The 20,395-nt window shown below is 35.2% G+C and overlaps 1 protein-coding gene across 1 annotated transcript; it reads right to left on the bottom strand.

Annotated features, from left to right (window-relative positions):
• Positions 1-2,433: 2,433 nt before the first annotated feature.
• LOC131148830 (protein trichome birefringence-like 43) lies at positions 2,434-20,135 on the bottom strand. The gene is made up of 5 exons (XM_058098763.1): positions 19,803-20,135; positions 10,987-11,158; positions 3,851-4,026; positions 3,528-3,686; positions 2,434-2,737 (listed from the first exon to the last, which is right to left on the bottom strand). The coding sequence occupies exons 1-5, from the start codon at positions 20,102-20,104 to the stop codon at positions 2,434-2,436; spliced, it is 1,113 nt and encodes a 370-aa protein (XP_057954746.1). The 5' UTR covers positions 20,105-20,135.
• Positions 20,136-20,395: the final 260 nt, after the last annotated feature.

Below are 20,395 nucleotides of genomic sequence, written 5' to 3'. Positions count from 1 at the left end.
TCTGCATAATCCGGGTTTGGGATTGAAAGGAAAACATCCTCTCCAACGCTGCCCATACCTCATGAGAGATCTCCAAGCGAACGACATGGGCAAAAATTCCCTCAGACAGAGAGGAAATCAAAGTGTAGAGAATCAACTTATCTTCTTGAAACCAGGTGGAGAACTTTGAAATGATAATCAACGACGATTCAGAGGAACCCGAGGTTTTTTCGGGGATGAATTTAGGAGGGACTGAAGTGGACCCATCAAGAAACCCGAACAATAGTTCTCCCTAAAGATGGAACAATTTAAGCACTCCAAAGAAGATAATTATCACGGGTAAGTTTGAAAATAGAAAATTGCTGGTTTGATAAAGGTAAGGGTGAGACAGTAGATAGGCAAGAGGAAGCAGAGGCGGCCATTTGAAAAAAAAAAATTTGCAGAGAAAAAAGAGCAGAAAAGTGTTGGCCGATTTAGGCTCTGATACCATAAAAGATTGATTTGGGTAATATGTGGTTGCGTTTCTCAACAAGGGCAGTCGTATATTATATACAAAATTAGATGAAGATTACAATAGAGGATATGTATAGTAATTATGGGAGAATCTCCATGTTTGCAATTCAGCCCAAGTCTTGTGGCATGTGCCGGTATTGAGACTCTGGAATTGCTTGTGAGATATGAGGTGACTGAATCTGTGGAGCAATATTAGCTCGTGTATTAGGGAGTTGCTGATCTTGTGGGATTAGATGGAATTGCTGATGTTGTGGAGCAATATTATCTCCTCGATTAGGGAGTTCCTGATCTTGTGGAGCACTCTTTATGGGAAGATTAGGATCTGTCTTAACACCTATATCCACAATGTTGTCATAATAGTGTTTCATGTGTATGTTTTGTATCTTTTAGTTTTAAAGTAAAATAATCTTTTCAGAAACAAAATTAAATTCAAGAAAAATTAGATAAATTTATATTTGAATTATTATGTAATAGATTAGGATTTAAGCTTAAAAATTCCTTGAATAAATAACTAAATATTATGGTAATGTAATACCAAATAAAAGGTACAACCGAAAATAAAATAGATAAATTCCTTCACGTCTTCCCAGATGTTTTTAAAGTGTGTAACATTATTTAGGATAATAATGATATAATTTATAAAGACATAAATTTAAGAAATAAAATTATAGACCTAAAAGTATCCCAAAATAATAAAATTTAAATTTATTTAAAATTTAAAAACTCATTAATTGACCATTAAGTGAACAAAAAAAATAATAATTATATAACTTTGGATAGAAAATCATAATATAGAAATTATAATAAATTTATTAATATTTTTATTGGAAGGAGTCAAACATTGTGATTTCTATTAAATAAAAAATAATAATGAATTTATATGTACATACTAATTTATTTATTTATAATGGTACATAAATATAAAAATTTAATATTTTGCATGTTGTTAATTTGAACGTTTTTCTCATATCATATCTCATATTTTTAAGATTATTCATGTGGTGTCATAATTATATCTCATGTTTATATTTATATTCTACAGTTCCAAACAAAAAAAATATATAAATAATTTTAAATATTTATATTTTGATATTTGTAAACTAATTTGTGACAATATTCTTAATTTTTTTAAAATTTATATTTAAGCTTTATTAATAATTTAAAACTATTTTTCATAATATTATTTACATGCAATTCACGTGCAAAGCACTTGAGAGATGTGTATACTATAAAATTGTATTTAAGGTATTCCATTCCAAATATTACCTTACATGATTTAAAATAAAATTAATATGAATCTTGAAAAACTAAAAAATAAGCTGAAATTTTAATTTTAAAAAATAAAATAAAAATGAAAATAACATTTCACAACTGAACATGCCTAATTATTATTATTATGGATATCGCCAGATGTGCGCTGCACGTGGCAGGGTCAAAATCCCAGACCTCACCTTTGTCCAAGGCTGTCTAAGGCAAGTCTTTACCATATGAGCTTATGCTCGGGGCAATTTTTAATTTTACTTTTTAATTGAATTATTGGTGCATATTTGTTAGAACAGTGTCTCGGATACTGGGGTTATGATCAGGGGAGGCAAAACAAACTATTGCTCGTATTGATAATATTTTTATGTTTAAATTGGACAGAAGTATGATGTTGGCGATGAGATTCAACCGAGGAAGGAAGAATTGGAATTAAAGACCCATAGCCAAAGTAGTCTACTGTGATGCTACGAGGATGCTTGGCTAATGATTTTGAAACGGGGTGGACTGTCGAAAGACAACTATATATCCCTTGACATGGCCAATGGGCCAAGGTGTTGTAAGATATGGCTTGCTTATTAACTGATGACATTTTTTTCTGAAAAAAAAAATTACAAACTACGATACCGATGAGTCTTCCTTGAAGCAATAAAAAATCAAAGAAAAAAGAAGAAGAAGAAATTAAGAATGAAGAAGAGCAGCAAAAAGGAGCTGATTCCAGGTATCAGGAAGTCCAGCAAGACACCAGTGGCTGCAGTCCATATCTCTGTGACCTCCGTGGCCATGGACAGAAGGATGGGCATCCTTCCTGAGAAGGGACAAGGCGGTGACGTTGAGCAAGTAGACGGGCTTTGACATTGTGCGCAACACTTCCTCGACCACCACTTCTGCTGGATGCCGCCCTCCTGGGTAGTACTTCCCCCCTTCCATTGGCTTGGTTTCTTCCTCACACCCCATCCTCCTCGGCTCTCCCCAATCGCTTCCACTATTTTTCATATCAAGCAGCAAGTATAAAGATAACATCTAGGTCAAGGAAGAAGGTCCTTACAAATAGGTTCCGGCTGCATGAAAATGCTAGTGTGGCTAAACAAGGATAGTACGTTGTAGAAGTCACACGAATTGGTGCTCCCTTTTCATGCAAATTTTCTCATTAATGATAGAATAGTGTTATATTTACTATATGCATTGAACTTCACATGTATACTTGTCCAATATTTTATATAATTATACCATATACAGTAAAGAAATAAGTAAGGACAAGTATGATACTTAAGAGATAAGTATTTCATTTTTTTCAGTGTCTTTGTAATGAAATACAGAAATATTTTTTGAACGTAGTAGATTTTGAGGAATCTTTCAATGCCCACAAGATTAAATTTTTTAAATAAACCAAGTGTTCCGAACTTACATTTTCAAAAATTCACATCCTATGTTTAGAACACATTTTAAATTTGAAATTGTGTGAATTTTGGTAAAATATAATGCAACCTTATATTGAGTTTTATTTAAATTAACTCAAATCTAAATTCAGGAGGTGTGAAATCCATACTCCCACAATGTAGCATCAATTTTAAATTTTTATGCGAAACCCGAAATAAAGAGAATATATAGGACACATAAATTAACAGTGATAATTAATTTGTAGTGCATGCATGTCAAAGCATGAATGAGAAGTATAAATATATATATATATATATATATAAATGTACCACAAATTAATTATCACTGTTAATTTATGTGTTCTATATATATATATATTGTAAGAACGTACATACTTGGAATGGTCTGGGGAAACACCCTGAAAGAAAACCTTGGTTTTAGCAAGATCCACATTGGAATCAACCCATTTGGCCCAAGTGGTGAGCCCTTTCTTGTATGCCACCAACCGATCCATGTCGGTGTATGTTGCATTCCCTTCCCCAATTAAATCCCATCTGCGCCAAAAACACACACGCACTCACACATCACAGAGACATGTACTTTTGTTCATAAATAAATTAAGAGAGAGAGAGAGAGAGAGAGAGAGAGAGAGAGAGAGAGAGAGAGAGAGAGAGAGAGAGAGCAAAGAAAGCATATATTGAAGAGATATGGGGCATACGGTTGTTTTCTTCCGGTGTGAAGCCACCAATGCCAAGTGTTGAAGATGAGGACATCCTTATCCTTCCACAGTTTCCCTTCATGTATTGAGTCCAGTCTTAAAATTCTCCCGCTTGGGGTTCCCACGATGTCTACCAGAAATGCATTACGAGAGAACATCACCTTCGCATTGTATGCCTGAAAATTTAAATAAATAATTAAAGCTTGAATTTGTTGTTGGATGTTTCCCTTAGTGTGTTTTACAATTATTGAATAACATGAATTTGATTTACATTTGACAGATAAAGCATGAATGCAACTGTATTCCGATAATTGCTTGTTCATTTTTGTCCAGCCATGGTAAGGACTTAATTGATAATGAGAACTTAGTATATTCACTTACTTTCTTCCTTCTCGTTCTTAGTCCAATGGAGTCCTTTTTCTAGAATTTAGAAAGTTTTACAACAATGAAGGTATTTTGAAATTGAGATAAAAATTGATACCTAATTCCAATAAGCATCATTCTTATTGGTGTTTGGAGTTTCAATCGTTTCTTTTATCAAAAGAGTTAGTTGTTTTTGTCTATTGGAAATTAAAATAATTAAATCATTAAAATTTGATATATACTCATTGTGTTTGATTGAAGTATTTGCAAAGTCTTTTAAACTGGGCGATGTATGTATGGGTATTTATGCAACTACATAAATAAGCTACCATAAATGTATTAATAGTAATTATCATGGATATATGTATGAGATTTTGAGCAAAATCTATAAATAGCCATATACTCAACTCATATGCATCAAGTCGAATAAAAAACATCAAAGTGTTATGTCACTTCTCTCAATCTACTTTGTATCTATTTGTGAAATGTGGCTCACATACTGAATGGAAAACATATACAAAGGGAAAGCATGAAAGCATTCAAGCAACAGTAGGGGAAACTGTCGATGGTAAGGCTCTAATCGTTGACAGTTTGAAGTAGTATTTCAGACAAATTACATTTTGTCTAAAATTGTTGACGATTTGGCATAATTTGTCGATGGTTTAGCTCAGGATACCCAGTGCAGATTTCAAATTTTGAAAGGTGAACGTTAATATGGCTGGGGTTTGGAGGGAAAACCTCTGAAAACTCTATTTAATTATATTTCTTTTAAGATGTATTTGTAGAGGATGGTTGTAATAAAAGTTGAGAGGATTCATGTATTGTTCATGTAATTTGGACAAGAAGATGGTGAATCTTTGTCGTTTGGTCCCTTGAATGTAGGCATTGTCGAACCACGTAATTCCTTGTGTTATTTGTTGTTCTTGCTTTCATATACTTGCTATGGTTGTGGATTGTTCTGTATATTCATCATTTACTGCATTACGTGTTTGATCCTACACAAATGTATATTCTGATGTGCAATTTGTTTTTCACAACAAATTGGTATCAGAGTATTGTTATAATGGCCTCTGGATCTTCGTCTGCGAAATTTGACGTTGTCAAGTTTGATCGAACTGGGAATTTTGATTTGTGGCAGAGAAGGGTGAAGGATCTCTTAGTGCAGCAAGGCATAGTGAAAGCCTTATAAGAAATTCAATCGAAAAGCATGGATGAAGCAAGTTGGAATAAATTAGAAGCAAAGGCAGTGTCAACCATCCGACTGTGTTTGGCTGATGATGTGTTGTATCACGTCATGGATGAGGATTCTCCGGCAGCAGTTTAGCGTAAATTGGAAAGTTGGTATATGTCTTCTAAATCTTTATCAAACAAACTATTTCTTAGGCAAAGGTAGTATTAGCTTAAGATGGTGGAGGGTTCAGATTTGAACCAACATATTAACGCATTCAATTAGATTGTGAGTGATTTGATGTGTGTTCATGTAAAGTTAGAGGAGGAAGAGAAGGCACTGATGCTATTGAATTCCCTACCTGCGTCTCACACTTATGAGAATTTGGTTACCACTCTAACATAGGGCAAAGAAAGCTTGAATTTGGAAGAGATGACAAGCGCGTTGCTTGGTTTCCAGTAGTCTCAGTCTGCACTTACCAAAGTTGGGATCGAAAGTACAGTTATACGAGGGGAATGTATTAATGCCCCTACACATCCGTTATACGCATGGTACTTAGTTAGTCGTGAATTATCCCTAAATTGAAGCTAATTGCCTTTAATTAACCCATTTTGAAATAAACAATTAACTAAATAAACAAAGAAATAAACAAATAGATAAAATTATAATAGATAAATGAAGAAGACTTAAAAGGAAAATGAAAATCAAAGTGCGATTAGGAATGTCTAATAAGACCTCCAAATGTCACCTTGCCACGTGGCATCATCCAAGTGGCTCAGGACAAAATACAGGGATCGGTGACATTGCGGTGATCCAACTGTCTATAGAAAACACAAATTGGAGGGTTGAGATCAAGCCACGTCACCCATTTAATGCTTGGTCCTAATTGCGGCATGTGTCACCGTACGGATGGTGACACGTGTCCTACTCCCTCAACATAAAAACCAAATTCTTTTTTTATCATTTTCTCTTTTTTTTTCTCCTTCTTCTTCTTCTTCTTTCTCTCTCTCTCCCTCTCACACACACACACACACACACACACACACACACATATATATATATATATATATATATATTTTTTTTTTCTTTCCCTACACTCTCCCCTCTCTTTGTTATTCCTTCCCTCTCTGTTTTCCTTCCTTTTTGTTCTCTTCATGTTTCTTCCTTTCTCTCAGATATTCTCACTTTCTTCTGCTTCCTGTATTTCTTTACTTTTTTCTTTTATTTTATTATTAATATTACTCATGCTCCTATTTTTAATTTTTTTTCTAGCAGATCTATGCATTTCTCAACTTGGCAAGCTCATATCAATTGGATCGAAGGCTAGATAAGTATTTTTTTTTTAGCCCTTTCTCCTTCTTCTCAAGCTTTTGTTGTTGATTTAGTTCATAATCCAAACTATATCCTCCTATTTAGGCTCCATTTTTTGGGGCTTTGTTTGGGTTTAAGTTGAGTCGACTCATCGAATTGGATTCCATTTAGCTAGGGAGTGAGCCAACGTATCAAGTTGAGTCCTAGGCTCAACCCATGCATGGGTTGTTTGATTTTTTGGGCCTGGTTGGATTTGGGTTTTGAGTGAGGGCCTGGAGTTTATAATTAAAAACTTGGGCAAGGATCAATTTTTTTGGATTGTAGGGGAATCTAGGGTTTAAATTTGGGCTCAGCCCACCTTTGGGCTTGATTCTATTGAAAACCAAATTGGGCTCATGCCCACTAATGGGCCACATGAATTTGAGATTTAAATTTGGGCTCAGCCCACCTTTAGGGTTGGTTCTATTGAAAATCAATTTGGGCTCAGGCCCACTATGGGCTTGGTTTTGTTTTAAAACCAATGTGGGCTCTGACTCTTTAGCCTTCAGGCTATTTACTTTGAATTTGGGCTTATAAATCAAATGGACTGGGTCATATCATATCAACCCAGCTTAGTGGATCGGGTCAATGAACCCGGTTCAATGGGTCAGATCCACCAATTGGATCCAAATCTGGATTATTTTCAGATCATTTTCCTCATTGGATATATAAACACAAAAATGTAAGACCAACCTTTTAGCCCCTTCAATCCTCAAATCCTCTTTGATTTTTTTCTACAACTTTACTCATAATTTTAATTTGAAGACCCCCTTACAGCCTCTGACCTCAGTTCTCTTTTGTTTTGGTTTGGCCTCACAACTCAAATCCTCTATAATTTCTTCTAGACTTATAAAATTTCTCTAACCACTTTATCAAATTGCTAGAACACCCTCCACAATGTAGATGCTACTACGCAAAATCTCACTCTGGGTGAAAATTTGACTGTGTGCGAATTTCTCACTATATGAAATTTCTATGTATATGAATTTCTCTATGTATGAATTTCTCGGTGTGTCTTTCTCTGGTTTAGAAACTTCTATTTATAGGACTTGAGGAGTGATTTGCATTCAATTTGATTAATCAATCAAATTCAAATCAATCGATCAAAAATAAAACTAATTTGCTAATTTAAGTTGATTAATCGATTTTAATTTTTCAATCAATCTTAAGTAGCCAATCAATTTTAAATTCTGATTTCCTAACTGAATTTTTATTGTGCGTGTGTGCAGGTGCAGACATGAAGAACCGAAGCTCCTTTTTTATTTTTCTTTTTTATACCTTTTAAAAAAAAATTCTAATGTAAAATTTATTTCTCTATATTTTTTTTTATTTTTCTATATTTTTTATATTTTATTTTTAAATAAATAAAAATTCCACTTTTTTTTTTGTTTTTATATTTTGGTTATGTAAGGTCCCAGACAATTTGGGGTGTCTACAACGACGTTCCCCCTAGCAGGCAAATATGCCTCGAGACTGGGGAGGGATAAAAGACATGTTTGGAAATTTGATTGGAGTCGCCACTAACCTATTATTTACCAAGTTGCGGTTAGGACACCTAATTACTACTCATTTGATTGGTCTATAGACTAATCCTAGGTTAAAGAAGATGGTGAAAGGCTTACCCAACATCTACCACCAAAATAAGATATGTGAGAGCTGTATTCTTAGCAAACAACACTAGAATAGCTTCGGAAAGCATACCGACTAGAGATCTACCATGCCGCTCCAACTAATTCATTGAATCCGTTTTCAAATGGATAGAATTGATACTTCCTCACCTTCATTGATGATTATAGTTGGAAGACTTGGGTCTACTTCCTGAAAAGAAAGTCTTAAGTGTTCGACAAATTCAAAGAGTTCAAAACTCTTGAGAAGAAGCAAAGTGGCTATTACATCAAGTCACTCCGATCAGACCAAGGAGGAGAGTACAAGGACGAAGCTTTCTTGGAATTCCTTAGGCAACAAGGGATTCAAAAACAGTTCACATTGACCCTACACTCCCCAACTGAACGGTGTAACTGAGAGGAAGAACCGCACAATCCTTAACATGGCAAGGAACATGTTAAATGATAAGAATATGACAAAAGGTTTTTGGGTAGAAGTAGTGTCATGTGCAGTCTATCTACTCAATAGGTGTCTCACGAAGAGTCTTGATACAAAGACACCACATGAAACTTAGAGTACTCACAAGCCCAGTGTGAGCCATCTTAGAGTGTTTGACTCCATAGCCTACGCCAAGATCCCAAAGGCAAGAAGGACAAAGTTGGAAGATAAAGGAGAGAGGTATATCCTTGTTGGATACGATGACAATACCATGGAATATCGGCTCTGCAATCCCATCAACAAGAAATTCATTCACAGTCGGGTTGTCATTTTTGAAGAAAATGAATCCTAGAAGTTGGACCAGATTGAATCTTCCAAAGATGCAAAAATGACACTTGAAGGAGAAGAACCCACATAGATAATAGAAGTGGCTATCGAGTCACAAGTTCCCGAGTTGAGACACCTCTACATGGTTCACCACATAGGAGTGAATTTTCATCACTAATTAAGCATGAATTCTCATAGATGAGGCCTAGAGGAGCTCGTAATCTAGCTGATCTTTATAAAACTATAAAACCTATAGAAGAATATGTTACTCTATACTCTATATTGTTGACTAGCGACCCGGTTAGCTTTGAGAAGGCTAATGAAGAAGAAAAATTGAGGAAAGTGATGGATGAGGAGATTCAATCCATCAAGAAGAATAAGACTTGGGAGTTGACAAATCTCTTGAAGGACTGCAAGATTATTAGTGTGAAATGGGTCTACAAGACCAAGAAGAACACTCAAGGAGAAATCCAGAGATACAAACCAAGACTTGTCGCCAAGGGCTACAAACTGAAATAAGGGATTGATTATGGAGAAATCTTTGCCCCAGTTGCCATGCTAGAGACTATCATATTACTAATTTCACTCTCTGCACAAAATGGATGGAAAATTTACTAACTGAATGTGAAATCATTTCGCTGGCATAGAAGTTATGCAAAGCAAGAAAAGAATCTTCATCTCTCAGAGCCACTATGCAAAAAGAAATACTAAAAAAGTTTGGGATGGACAACTGCAAACTTGTGACAACTCCAGTAGAAATAGGATTGAAGTTGAGAAAGAATGAGCAAGGAGATGCTGACCCCACATATTTCAAGAGTCTGGTTGGAAGTTTGAAGTATTTGTCGTGCACCAGATCAGACATACTCTATGGAGTTGGACTTGTCAACAGGAACATGGGAAGTCCTGACCAGTCCCATATGAATGCAACAAAGAGGATACTTTGCTATGTCAAGGATACCATCACTGATGGTATATTCTATTAATCAAGAGGTGATTGCAAACTTATTGACTATTCACATAGCGATTGGGGAAGAGATCTTGATGAAAGGAAAAACACAACTAGATTCACATTCTTCTTGGGAGATAAAACATTTACATGGTCATTAAAAAAAAAAAAAGCAACCCATTGTAACGCTGTCATCACGTGAAGTTGAGTATGTTGCTGCTAGTTTAGTTGTTTGTCATGATATATGGATCAAGAATGTACTGAACTATATGAGATTTTCTCAAGATGACCCCACAAAAGTCTACATCGATTGACAACCGATCAGCGATTGCACTTGCAAAGAATCTGGTCTTCCATGAAAGAAGCAAACATATTGATACTCAGTATCATTTTATCAGGGAGCATGTCAAGAAAAAAGAAGTGGAACTGATATCTTATAGAACGTATGATCAAATTGCTAACATTTTCAAGAAATTGCTCAGACATGATATTTTTATAAGCTGAAGACAATGCTCATAATGACAAAGTCAGGAGAGTCAAGTTCAAGGGGGGATGTTGAAAATTAAACTTGACGCTGGCAACAAAACTTGACGGTGGGCAGCTCCTTCAACCCAACCCAATTTGTTGAAAATGCTGAGCTGCGGCAACCACCTCCACCTACTAGCCTAATTATGTTGAATTTAATCTTCACCTACCCATTAGATCCTTTGTTATATATAGATGTGTGTGTGTGTGTAATGTAATATGTGGTATAGAGAGGGACAGTACCAGTGAGAGAAATTGTATTTTGAGTTGTCTGTAATTTTATAAGATTAATAAAAATCCTCTGTGATTTTTTAGATTGAGATCAATTAAGTGCTTGTGTGCAATTCTTCAATGAGTTCAATTACAATCAATGATTGAGTGAACATATACTAATACACATAATGGTGGACTCACTGGGAATGCAAATGTGGAGAGGCCTCCAGCTCTGACGGAGGTGTAATTGGCGTAGGGCACTGCCGTGTGAAGCATGCACGTCAGCGACTGCCACTGGTTCAAACTCAGCGAATCCCCCACAAACATCATACTCTTCCCTCTCAGTCGCCGCAAAAGCCCTGCTCCATCGAAGCTGCATGCATTCCATACACACGTATAGCATATATATATATATATATATAGGAGCAGCAGTTTGATTTAAATCCCCTAACCTTACATAAACCATTCCAAAAGAAGAAAAAAAATCAAATCATTGTTTAATTTGGTGACCAATCCTTATTTAGTATATTTTTAAAAGTACAAAATTTAGCATCTAAATTTAAATTTGCATGGTATTAAGTTTATACAATAAACTTTCCCCTCCACATGTCTGTATGACTGTATTTATATATTCACTAATATAAGAGGAGAATTCATTTTCAATAAGTCCATAATTTAAGAAATTGGCACAAAAACAAAGAGGTTCCTTATATAATTTCTCATCCAGTAGGATGTGAAACCTTAACTATCACAATAATAGTGTTCCTACCAAACCCCCAAATGCACGAAAGATTATTAACCCATTTGGGCGTGGGCCTTAATGAATTATTATATATGCCAAACTGCACCCGACAAGTATTGGAATCATACAACAACTGAATAAAAATTTTATATATATATATATATATATATATATATATATATATATATATATATATACATATTACTTGTACAAAGGAATAGAGCAGCCATCTTAATCTACTTCAGACGCACATATAAATCATTGCTAGCAGATGGTGTCTATGTCCATGACAAGGTTGCTCAAAAGCAAGCTTTTCTTCTAATTCTAGCATTTTCCTTAAATTTTCTCAGGTTTAGGGGCTGAAATATATATATCTCACCTTTTAGTATTTGAAAACTTGTATAGGACACATTTTTTTTAATTGTTTCTTATAATTTTGATATACAAAATTTTAAAAATTAAAAAAAATAAGTTAGCATTTTGTAATTCTCTAAAAAAAGAAAAGAATGAAATTTGTTTTCCTCAATCAACCTCGGCTGCCGGAATCAAGAGTTTCGATTAAGTAAAAGAAAAAATAAAGAAAAATAAGAAGAAAACTTATTTTTCATTTTTACTCTCGCAAATACTATTAAATATAAAAATCTTACTTTGTTATGATTAAATTTTAATGTTATATGAAATTAAATTTTAATTTATTAATTTAGTATATTTTTATTTTGTTTTTTTGGTAATCAAATATGAAAAACAAATTCCCTAGTATTTTTTCTTCTTTTTCTTAATTATGTTTTCAAAGTTCTAATCGAATGAAATCTAAATAGTGTCCTTAAATTTAACTTTCGTAATCAGTTTATTACAGCTCGAATGAAGCAAAACCCCGCAAGGGGGTGGGGAGAATAATTTCTTTACAAATTAATATTTTTGTTTTTAATTACCTGTGTACAGAAAAAAAGAAAGTGATTTTTTATGAAAAAAATTCTAAAAAAATAATAAAGAAAAAATTGAGTTGTACCCACTATTTGGGAAGCATATTTTAAGAACAATATCGTTCCAACTGTGCACGCGTTTTTGAAAATATTATCTTTACTATTAAGTAAATGAACTATAAACCATTTTTAGTATCTACTTTTTTTGTCATAATATTATGAAAATACACTTTAGCATTTTTGCATAACTATTCAAAAGTTATGTTTTTTTTTTTTAATATTCTAAAACAAAACACTTTAAAATTTTCACGTAAATAACAAGCAAAGGATCTTTTTGTTTTTAATATTATTGCTATTTGTATCAATATTTTCATCTCCAAGAAAACCAATAAATTAAGGAAAAATTTTTTTTAGTCTAAATGACTGTTTTAACCTAATAAAAAAACATACATTTTTTTCCTTAAATCCTTTTTTTATTATCCTTGATATTATTGAAAAGTAATATTAAAATTTCTATTTATTTTTTTATGGTTTTTCATTTTCAAGTTTATTAGTATTATTTTATTATTCTGTGTACATTACAAGAAAATAATAAATTTAGGAGTTCTACTAATCTTCTGGAAATCCTGTAATTTTGTAATTTTAAAAGCCTTAACTAGCAAAACAAGTGAAAAATATTCTCATAAAATTATAGTCTTATAACTAAAATGTAAGATATATTCCAGACAATGTTTTTTATTTTCAAAAAAACATTTAGGCTCAACTTAGATAGAATTTTATTTAGAGAAAGGAAAAGAAAATAAAAAAAGATTATTTAATTGTCGTATTTTTTTCTTATGACAATATTATTACAAATAAAAAATTGTTCTAGTGTGATCAAATTTTTTTTTAAAAAAATTAAATTTTATGTATAAATTTTTTTTTTTCAATGATTTGTTATCCGTATAGATAGATGTGATGTATGAGATATTTGTCTATTTTAACTTTTTAAGAAGCAATCGGCATATTTTACAAATTAGTTATTAAAATCTTATTTTAATACTGCAATTTTAACCATACCATAAATAACTTGTAACATATTTTGTTGGTACCTTTTATTCTATCTCAAGATTTCATAATTAAATTCAAGCTAACTAGTCAATTTTTAAATAAATTACTTAAAATATGTCTTCTCACACTATCTACTAATATAATAATAAAAGAATGAATAAAAATGTATCATTCAAGATAATTATAAAAAAAAAAAAAAAACTACAAAGAGAAGATGGGCATGAGTTAAGACATATTTAACTTTAATTAAGAGAGCTCTGACAGCTCTATAAGGTGTTTTGTGCCTTCAAAAAACAAAGGAGATTTCAATGTTAGAGACTAATTTTTTCCCAATTTTTTTTTTTATAATGAACCTTTTAGAAACAAAAATAGATCCCCTATCAATATATATATATATATTGATGGGTAGAGAGGAGTGACTGAAACTCAGTGAGAAACAGTTGCAGAATAAACACTATCAATTTATTTCAAAACTAAATTACAGAGGAATCAAAACACTCGCTTACTTGCTATTACTTTCTCTACACACCATATTACATTGCACACACACACAACTATTTATAGCAAATACTAAATCAAATAATCAACAATTGTGGGAGTAAATCTTCAATGGAGTTGGGTTGGTAGGTGGAGTAAGTTGTCTACCGACTCTAGAAAAATCAACAGCTGTGGGCTGCCAGCCATCTCCAGTCAAGTTTACTATTTCAACATCCCCCCTTAAACTTGACTCTCCTAACTTTGTCATTCTGAGCATTGTCTTCAGTTTTGCAAAAATATCATGCCCGAGTGGCTTCGTGAAAATATCAGCAATTTGATCATTCATTCTGCAAGATATTAACTTCACTTCTTTATTCTTCACACGCTCCCTGATAAAATGATACCGAGTATCAATATGTTTACTTCTTTCATAGTAAACCTGATTTTTCGCAAGTGCAATCGCCAATCGGTTGTCAATGTAGACTTTTGTGGAGTTATCTTGAAGAAAACCCAGATATTTTAGTACATTCCTAATCCATATACCATGACAAACAACTAAGATGGCAGCAACATACTCAACTTCACATGATGACAAAGTTACGATGGGTTGCTTCTTCGAAGACCATGTAAATGCTATATCTCCCATGAAAAATGTGAATCCCGTCATGTTTTTTTCTTTCATCAAGATCTCTTCCCCAATCGCTATCTAAATAGCCGATAAGTTTGCAATCACCTCTTGATGAATAGAACATACCATCGGTGATGGTACCCTTGACATATCGGAGTATCCTTTTCGTTGCATTTAGGTGGGACTGATCAGGAGTCTCCATATACCTGCTGACAAGTCCAACTCCATAGAGTATATATGGTCTGGTGCACATCAAATACCTCAAACTTCCAACCAGACTCTTGAAATATATGGGGTCAACATCTCTTTCCTCATTCTTTCTCAATTCCAATCTAGTTTCAACCGGAGTTGTCACAGGATTGCATTTGTCCATCTCAAACTTCTTCTGTACTTCTTTTGCATAGTGGCTCTGGGAGATAAAGATTCCTTTCTCGCTTTGCACGACTTCTATGCCAAGGAAGTGAGCCATCTAGCCAATATCCGTAATTTTGAACTCCTTGACCATGCTCCTCTTGAAAGTGACAAACATCTCTGAATTGTTACCGGTGAAGATCAAATCATCAACATATAGGTAGGCAATTAGCATGCTTCCATCTGTCTCCATCTTCATGTATAGTGCATGCTCATAGGGACACTTCTCAAATCTATTCTTCTAGAAGTAGTCATCAATCCTCATGTTCCATGCACGAGGTGCCTACTTCAATCCATAAAGTGCTTTCTTTAACTTGTACACTTTATTTTCTTTTCCTTTCTTCACATATCCAGGTGGTTGATCGATATAGATCTCTTCTTCCAGAAAACCAGAAATACTGATTTCACGTCCATCTGGTAAATCTTGCATCCATTTTGTGCTGATAGTGAAATTAGTAATCTGATGGTTTCAAGTCTGGCAACCGAGGCAAAGATTTCTCCATAATCAATCCCTTCTTTCTGCTTGTAGCCTTTGGTGACAAGTCTTGCTTTGTATCTCTGAACTTCTCCTTGAGCATTCTTCTTGGTCTTGTAGACCCATTTCACACCAATAGTTTTGCGGCCTTTCGGGAGATTTGTCAATTCCCAAGTCTTGTTCTTCTCGATGGATTGAATCTCCTCATCCATTGCTTTTCTCCATTTGTCTATTTCGTTAGCTTCCTCAAAGCTAGCCGGGTCACTGGTTAACAAAAGACAGTATAGAGTAACATACTCTTCTATTGGTTCTGTAGTTTCATAAAAGTCAACTAGATTTCGAGCTCCTCTAGGTCTTATGTTTGAGATTTCACGCTTTATTGGTGATGGAGCTTCATTCCTCTGTGGTGAACCATGTGGAGGTGTTTGCAGTTGGGGAACTTGTGACTCGATAGCCACTTCTCTTGTCTGTGTAGGTTCTTCTCCTTCAAGTGTCAATTCCGCATCTTTGGAACATTAAACCATGTCCCATTTCCAAGATTCATTTTCTTCAAAAATGACATCCCAACTATGAAAGACTTTCTTGTTGATGGGATTATAGAGTCGATATCCCATGGTGCTATCACCGTATCCAACAAGGATACACTTCTCTTCTTTATCATCCAACTTTGTCTTCTTGCTTCTGGGATCTTGGCGTAGGCTATGGAGCCAAACATCCTAAGATGACTCACACTGGGCTTGTGAGTACTATATGCTTCATGTGGTGTCTTTGTATCAAGACTCTTCGTAGGACACCGATTGAGTAGATAGACTGCACATGACACTATTTTTGCCCAAAAATTCTTGAGGACATTCTTATCCTTTAACATGCTCCTGGCCATGTTAAGGATTGTGCAGTTCTTCCTTTCGGTTACACCATTCAACTGGGGAGTGTAGGTTGGTGTGAACTGTGCTTGAATCCGTTGATGTCTAAAGAATTCCAGGAAAGTTTTGTCTTTGTACTCTCCTCCTTAGTCTGATCGTAGTGACTTGATGCGGTAGCCACTTTGTTTCTCCACAAGAGCTTTGAACTCCTTGAATTTGCCGAACACCTCTGACTTCCTTTTTAGAAAGTAGACCCAGGACTTCATGCTGTAGTCATCGATGAAGGTGAGGAAGTATCGATTCTGTCCATTTGAAAATGGTCTTAGTGGACCACACACCTCTGTATGTACTAGTTAGAGCGGCATGGTTGATCTCCAGTTGGCTTGTTTTCCAAAACTATTTCTATGTTGCTTGCTCAGAATACAACTTTCACATATCATATTTGGATGGTGGATATTGGGTAAGCCTTTCACAATCTTCTTGCTTCCCAATTGATTCAAACTTTCAAAATCTAGATGTCCATACCTTAGATGTCATAGCCAGTCTTTGTCTCTGATGATAGCGCTCAAACACCTTTGCGTATAATGTTGGATGGCGAGCAGAAACATTCGATTCTTTGCCATTTGAACTCGAGTAACAAGTTTTCCTCAAGCGTTTATTATCACCATCTGCTTATCACTAAGGCTAATTCGATAGCCTCTCTCCATGAGCTGTCTGAGACTAAGTATATTATTCTTCATGGCTGGCACATAGTAGACGTTGGAGATGTAAGTATGATCTTCGGACTTCTGTTTGATCAAAACATCTCCTCTCTCTAGGACTGGGATTTTAGAATTATTGCCAAAAGAAATCTCCCCCTGAATTTTCTCATCAAGTTCAAAGAATAGGTTCTTTCTGCCAGTAATATGGTTTTTGGCTCAAAAATCAAGGTGCCAATCACTTTGGTCATGGGGAGTTGAATTGTGTGCCATCGGCATCAACGACTCTCCATCTACATATTCAGTTTCGGCAAGGTTAGCCTCCTCGCTAACCTTTTCTTGTTGTCGCCCCCAACACTCATTGCTATAGTGTCTGTACTTATGACAATTATAGCATTGAACATTTCTTTTGTCTACATTCGGGCAGTTATTGTATCCCCCTCTTCTTCCTTGTCCTCTGCCTTCTGGGATATAGGTGGGACCTTTTCCACCTCTGCCACCTCTTCTAAAGTCAAAGTTTTCATAATTTCTTCCACTGGATCCTCGGTCTCATCCTCTTCCTTGCTGTGACATCCCTCCTTTGTCGTATCTATCTGTAATGAGGCACAACTTTGTTTAGAGGGCTTGCTCTAGTACTTTTTATCGCTTCTTCTGTTGAATTTTTGCTTATAGGCTTGGAGTGAGCCCACAAGTTCTTCTACAGACATGGTTTCCAAATCTTTTATTTCTTCTAAGGTTACGGCTATATAATCATATTTTGAATCTAGAGATGGCAAAATTTTCTCACAAATTCTCTCGTCATTGAGATTTTCTCCATTTCTTCTCAATTGATTTGATACTACCATAACTCGTGTATAGTAGTCAGTAATAGATTCACTAGATTTCATTTTTAAAGATTCGAACTCACCTCACAATGTTTGAAGACGAATCTTTTTCACTTTGTCTGCACCTTTGTGTGTTCGATGGAGAGAGTCTCAAACTTCTTTGGATGTCTTGGCAGAGGCAATGATTTTGAACGTGGCCTCATCAAGGCCTTGGTAGATTATGGACTTTGCCTTGCAATCCTTCTTTTGATCGACTCACAAGGTCGTTCTTTGAGCATCCGACATAGCTGCTTCACCTTCTTTTGATGGGCTTTCTCCATACCCATCTTTAACGATGCCCATGACATTCTGAGCACCTAGAAGGGCTCTCATTTGAATTAACCAATTGTCATAATTCTCTCGAGTCAATTTTGGAATGATCGCTTAGGTAGCACCGTTCGCCATTGAGTTTAACATATAAAAATAGAGAGATAAGGGTTGATTTTGGAAAATTTAATGCCACCAATGTGTTTAAAAGGTCGAAAAACCTTAGGAACTGATTTTGAGTTGCAAAGAACCGGTCCAAAAATCACTGAACCGATTACAGGAATTTCAGGTGATTTTTAAACTAACCGGTTTAACTTAACGGCCATTCAACAGTGTTAGTGCTAACCGTTAGGCCACGTGGCAGATCTTACGCGTGCCACGTGTTAGCGGCTGGACGCGGGTCGGAAGCAGGTCGGGTCTTGGTTACTGTTCGGGTTGCGGGTCGTGAGTTGCTAAGCTGGGTCGTGGGTTGCTAGACGGGTCGGATCTTACCAAACAGGCAAGGAAGACGCATGCGAGGTGCGTGGAGCACATGTCACTGGCTGCCGGAGTCTACGTTGGCTCGTGTGGTGCGTGGAAAAGGCGCTGACAATGCTAGAGGCACGTGTGAGCGCGTGCTGCACTTCCCGATGTCTATTGGAGATGTGGTTTCCACCGTTGGAATTGTCTCGACGCGAATTTCGTAATGATAGGCTTAATTTTGGATTTTGAACAACCTCAAATCTGAGAGGAAAATGAATTTTTTCTTGTTTGTCTCTGTTTGGCAGATTTCAGCGTTTCTGGACGCTCTGATACCACTGATGGGTGGAGAGGAATGCTCAATTACTGGTTGTGACTGAAACTCAGTGAGAAACAGTTGTAGAATAAACACTATCAATTTATTTCAAAACTGAATTACAAAGGAATCAAAACACTCGCTCACTGGCTACTACTCTGTCTACGCACCATATTACATTACACACACACATAACTATTTATAGTAGATACTAAATCAAATAATCAACAATTGTCGGAGTAAATCTTCAACGGAGTTGGGCCGGTAAGTGGAGTAGGTTGCCTACTGACTCCAGAAAAATCAACAACAGTAGGCTGCCGGCCATCTCCAATCAAGTTTACTATTACAACATATATATATATATATATATATATATATTCTAATATTTTTGAAGCTCTTTATGGATCTTCAGGATAACCCACACTAAAAGCTTCCTTGATCGGGATATAACTTGAAGGAAACGCCACTTAAATAAATATGTTTTATTTCTTTAAATATATGTTGTATTATTTAATCATTTTTCTTCTGAATTGTACACTTGTGTTAACATAAAAAGAAAAGGTAAAAGAACCCTCACATGTCTGTATTCCTTTTAAAAATTCATATAAACCTCAAAGCAGTTTACAGATGAAAGCATAGGCGTCCTAACTAAGATAAATTATGTTCAGACTTCAGAGCATAAAAAAATAAAAAATGTTTTACCAGCAAAATCAATAACACCAGCCACGACCTTTTGACAAGTCGGAATTAAATTAAATTAAAAAGGAAATAACAAAAAAATGATGATGATGATGATTATTATTTAAAAAAAGAGAAGTAAGAGTATTGTAGGTATAGGAACGTACGGGGTTAAGTTACAGGCAGCGGGTTGCCATCTGTATTTGAGATAACCTTTGTCTGGTCTGCCGTTCTTCTGGCAGTCGAACTGCTTCTCTATGAATGGACAGTTTGATGCATCGTAGAGCGGATACGAGTCGTCCTCAACCCATCTTCCTTGGAATAGATCACAGCCGGTGGTTCCAGCTGACCCTCCCCCCTTCTTCTTCTTCAACTTTATTATGTGATGTCCCTCTGTGTGGTGCAGCAGCGGCAGCACCACCGTCACCACCACCGCCACCACCAGAAGAGCTGTGGCGGAACCACCCATCTTCAGAGAGAGAGAGGAGAGAGAGAGACGGGTGGTTAGAACCCGCAAAATGCATGTGAATAGTTTGTGTGCGTGTTTTTTAAATAGAAAATATTAGGAGGCGGGAGTTTAAGGGAAATGTCTATAAATAAGATAAAGCTTGATTAGCAAATAGAATTAGAATTGAAAAATAATTGTAATATACTGGAATCGAAAATGATATATTAGATTCCTCACTCATATTTGGATTAAAATAAAATTAGATTCGAAATTTTATTATAACTTTTGGTATATATAATCATAGGAATTGAA

This window comes from Malania oleifera, chromosome 2 (genome assembly GCF_029873635.1).
Source record: "Malania oleifera isolate guangnan ecotype guangnan chromosome 2, ASM2987363v1, whole genome shotgun sequence".
NCBI lineage: Eukaryota > Viridiplantae > Streptophyta > Magnoliopsida > Santalales > Ximeniaceae > Malania > Malania oleifera.
Note: the sequence above shows the minus strand (reverse complement) of the source record. Positions and strands in the feature narration are given on the sequence as shown.

Bases quoted from the DNA above. Each gene is read 5' to 3' on its own strand.
- LOC131148830 (XM_058098763.1), bottom strand. From the start codon at position 20,104: ATGGGTGGTTCCGCCACAGCTCTTCTGGTGGTGGCGGTGGTGGTGACG. The intron at 4,027-10,986 runs GTGAGTCCACCA...TTAAATTTTCAG, and splicing joins TCTCCACATTTGCATTCCCA to GCATACAATGCGAAGGTGAT. The intron at 2,738-3,527 runs GTATGTACGTTC...TATGAAAAATAG, and splicing joins GTTTCCCCAGACCATTCCAA to TGGAAGCGATTGGGGAGAGC.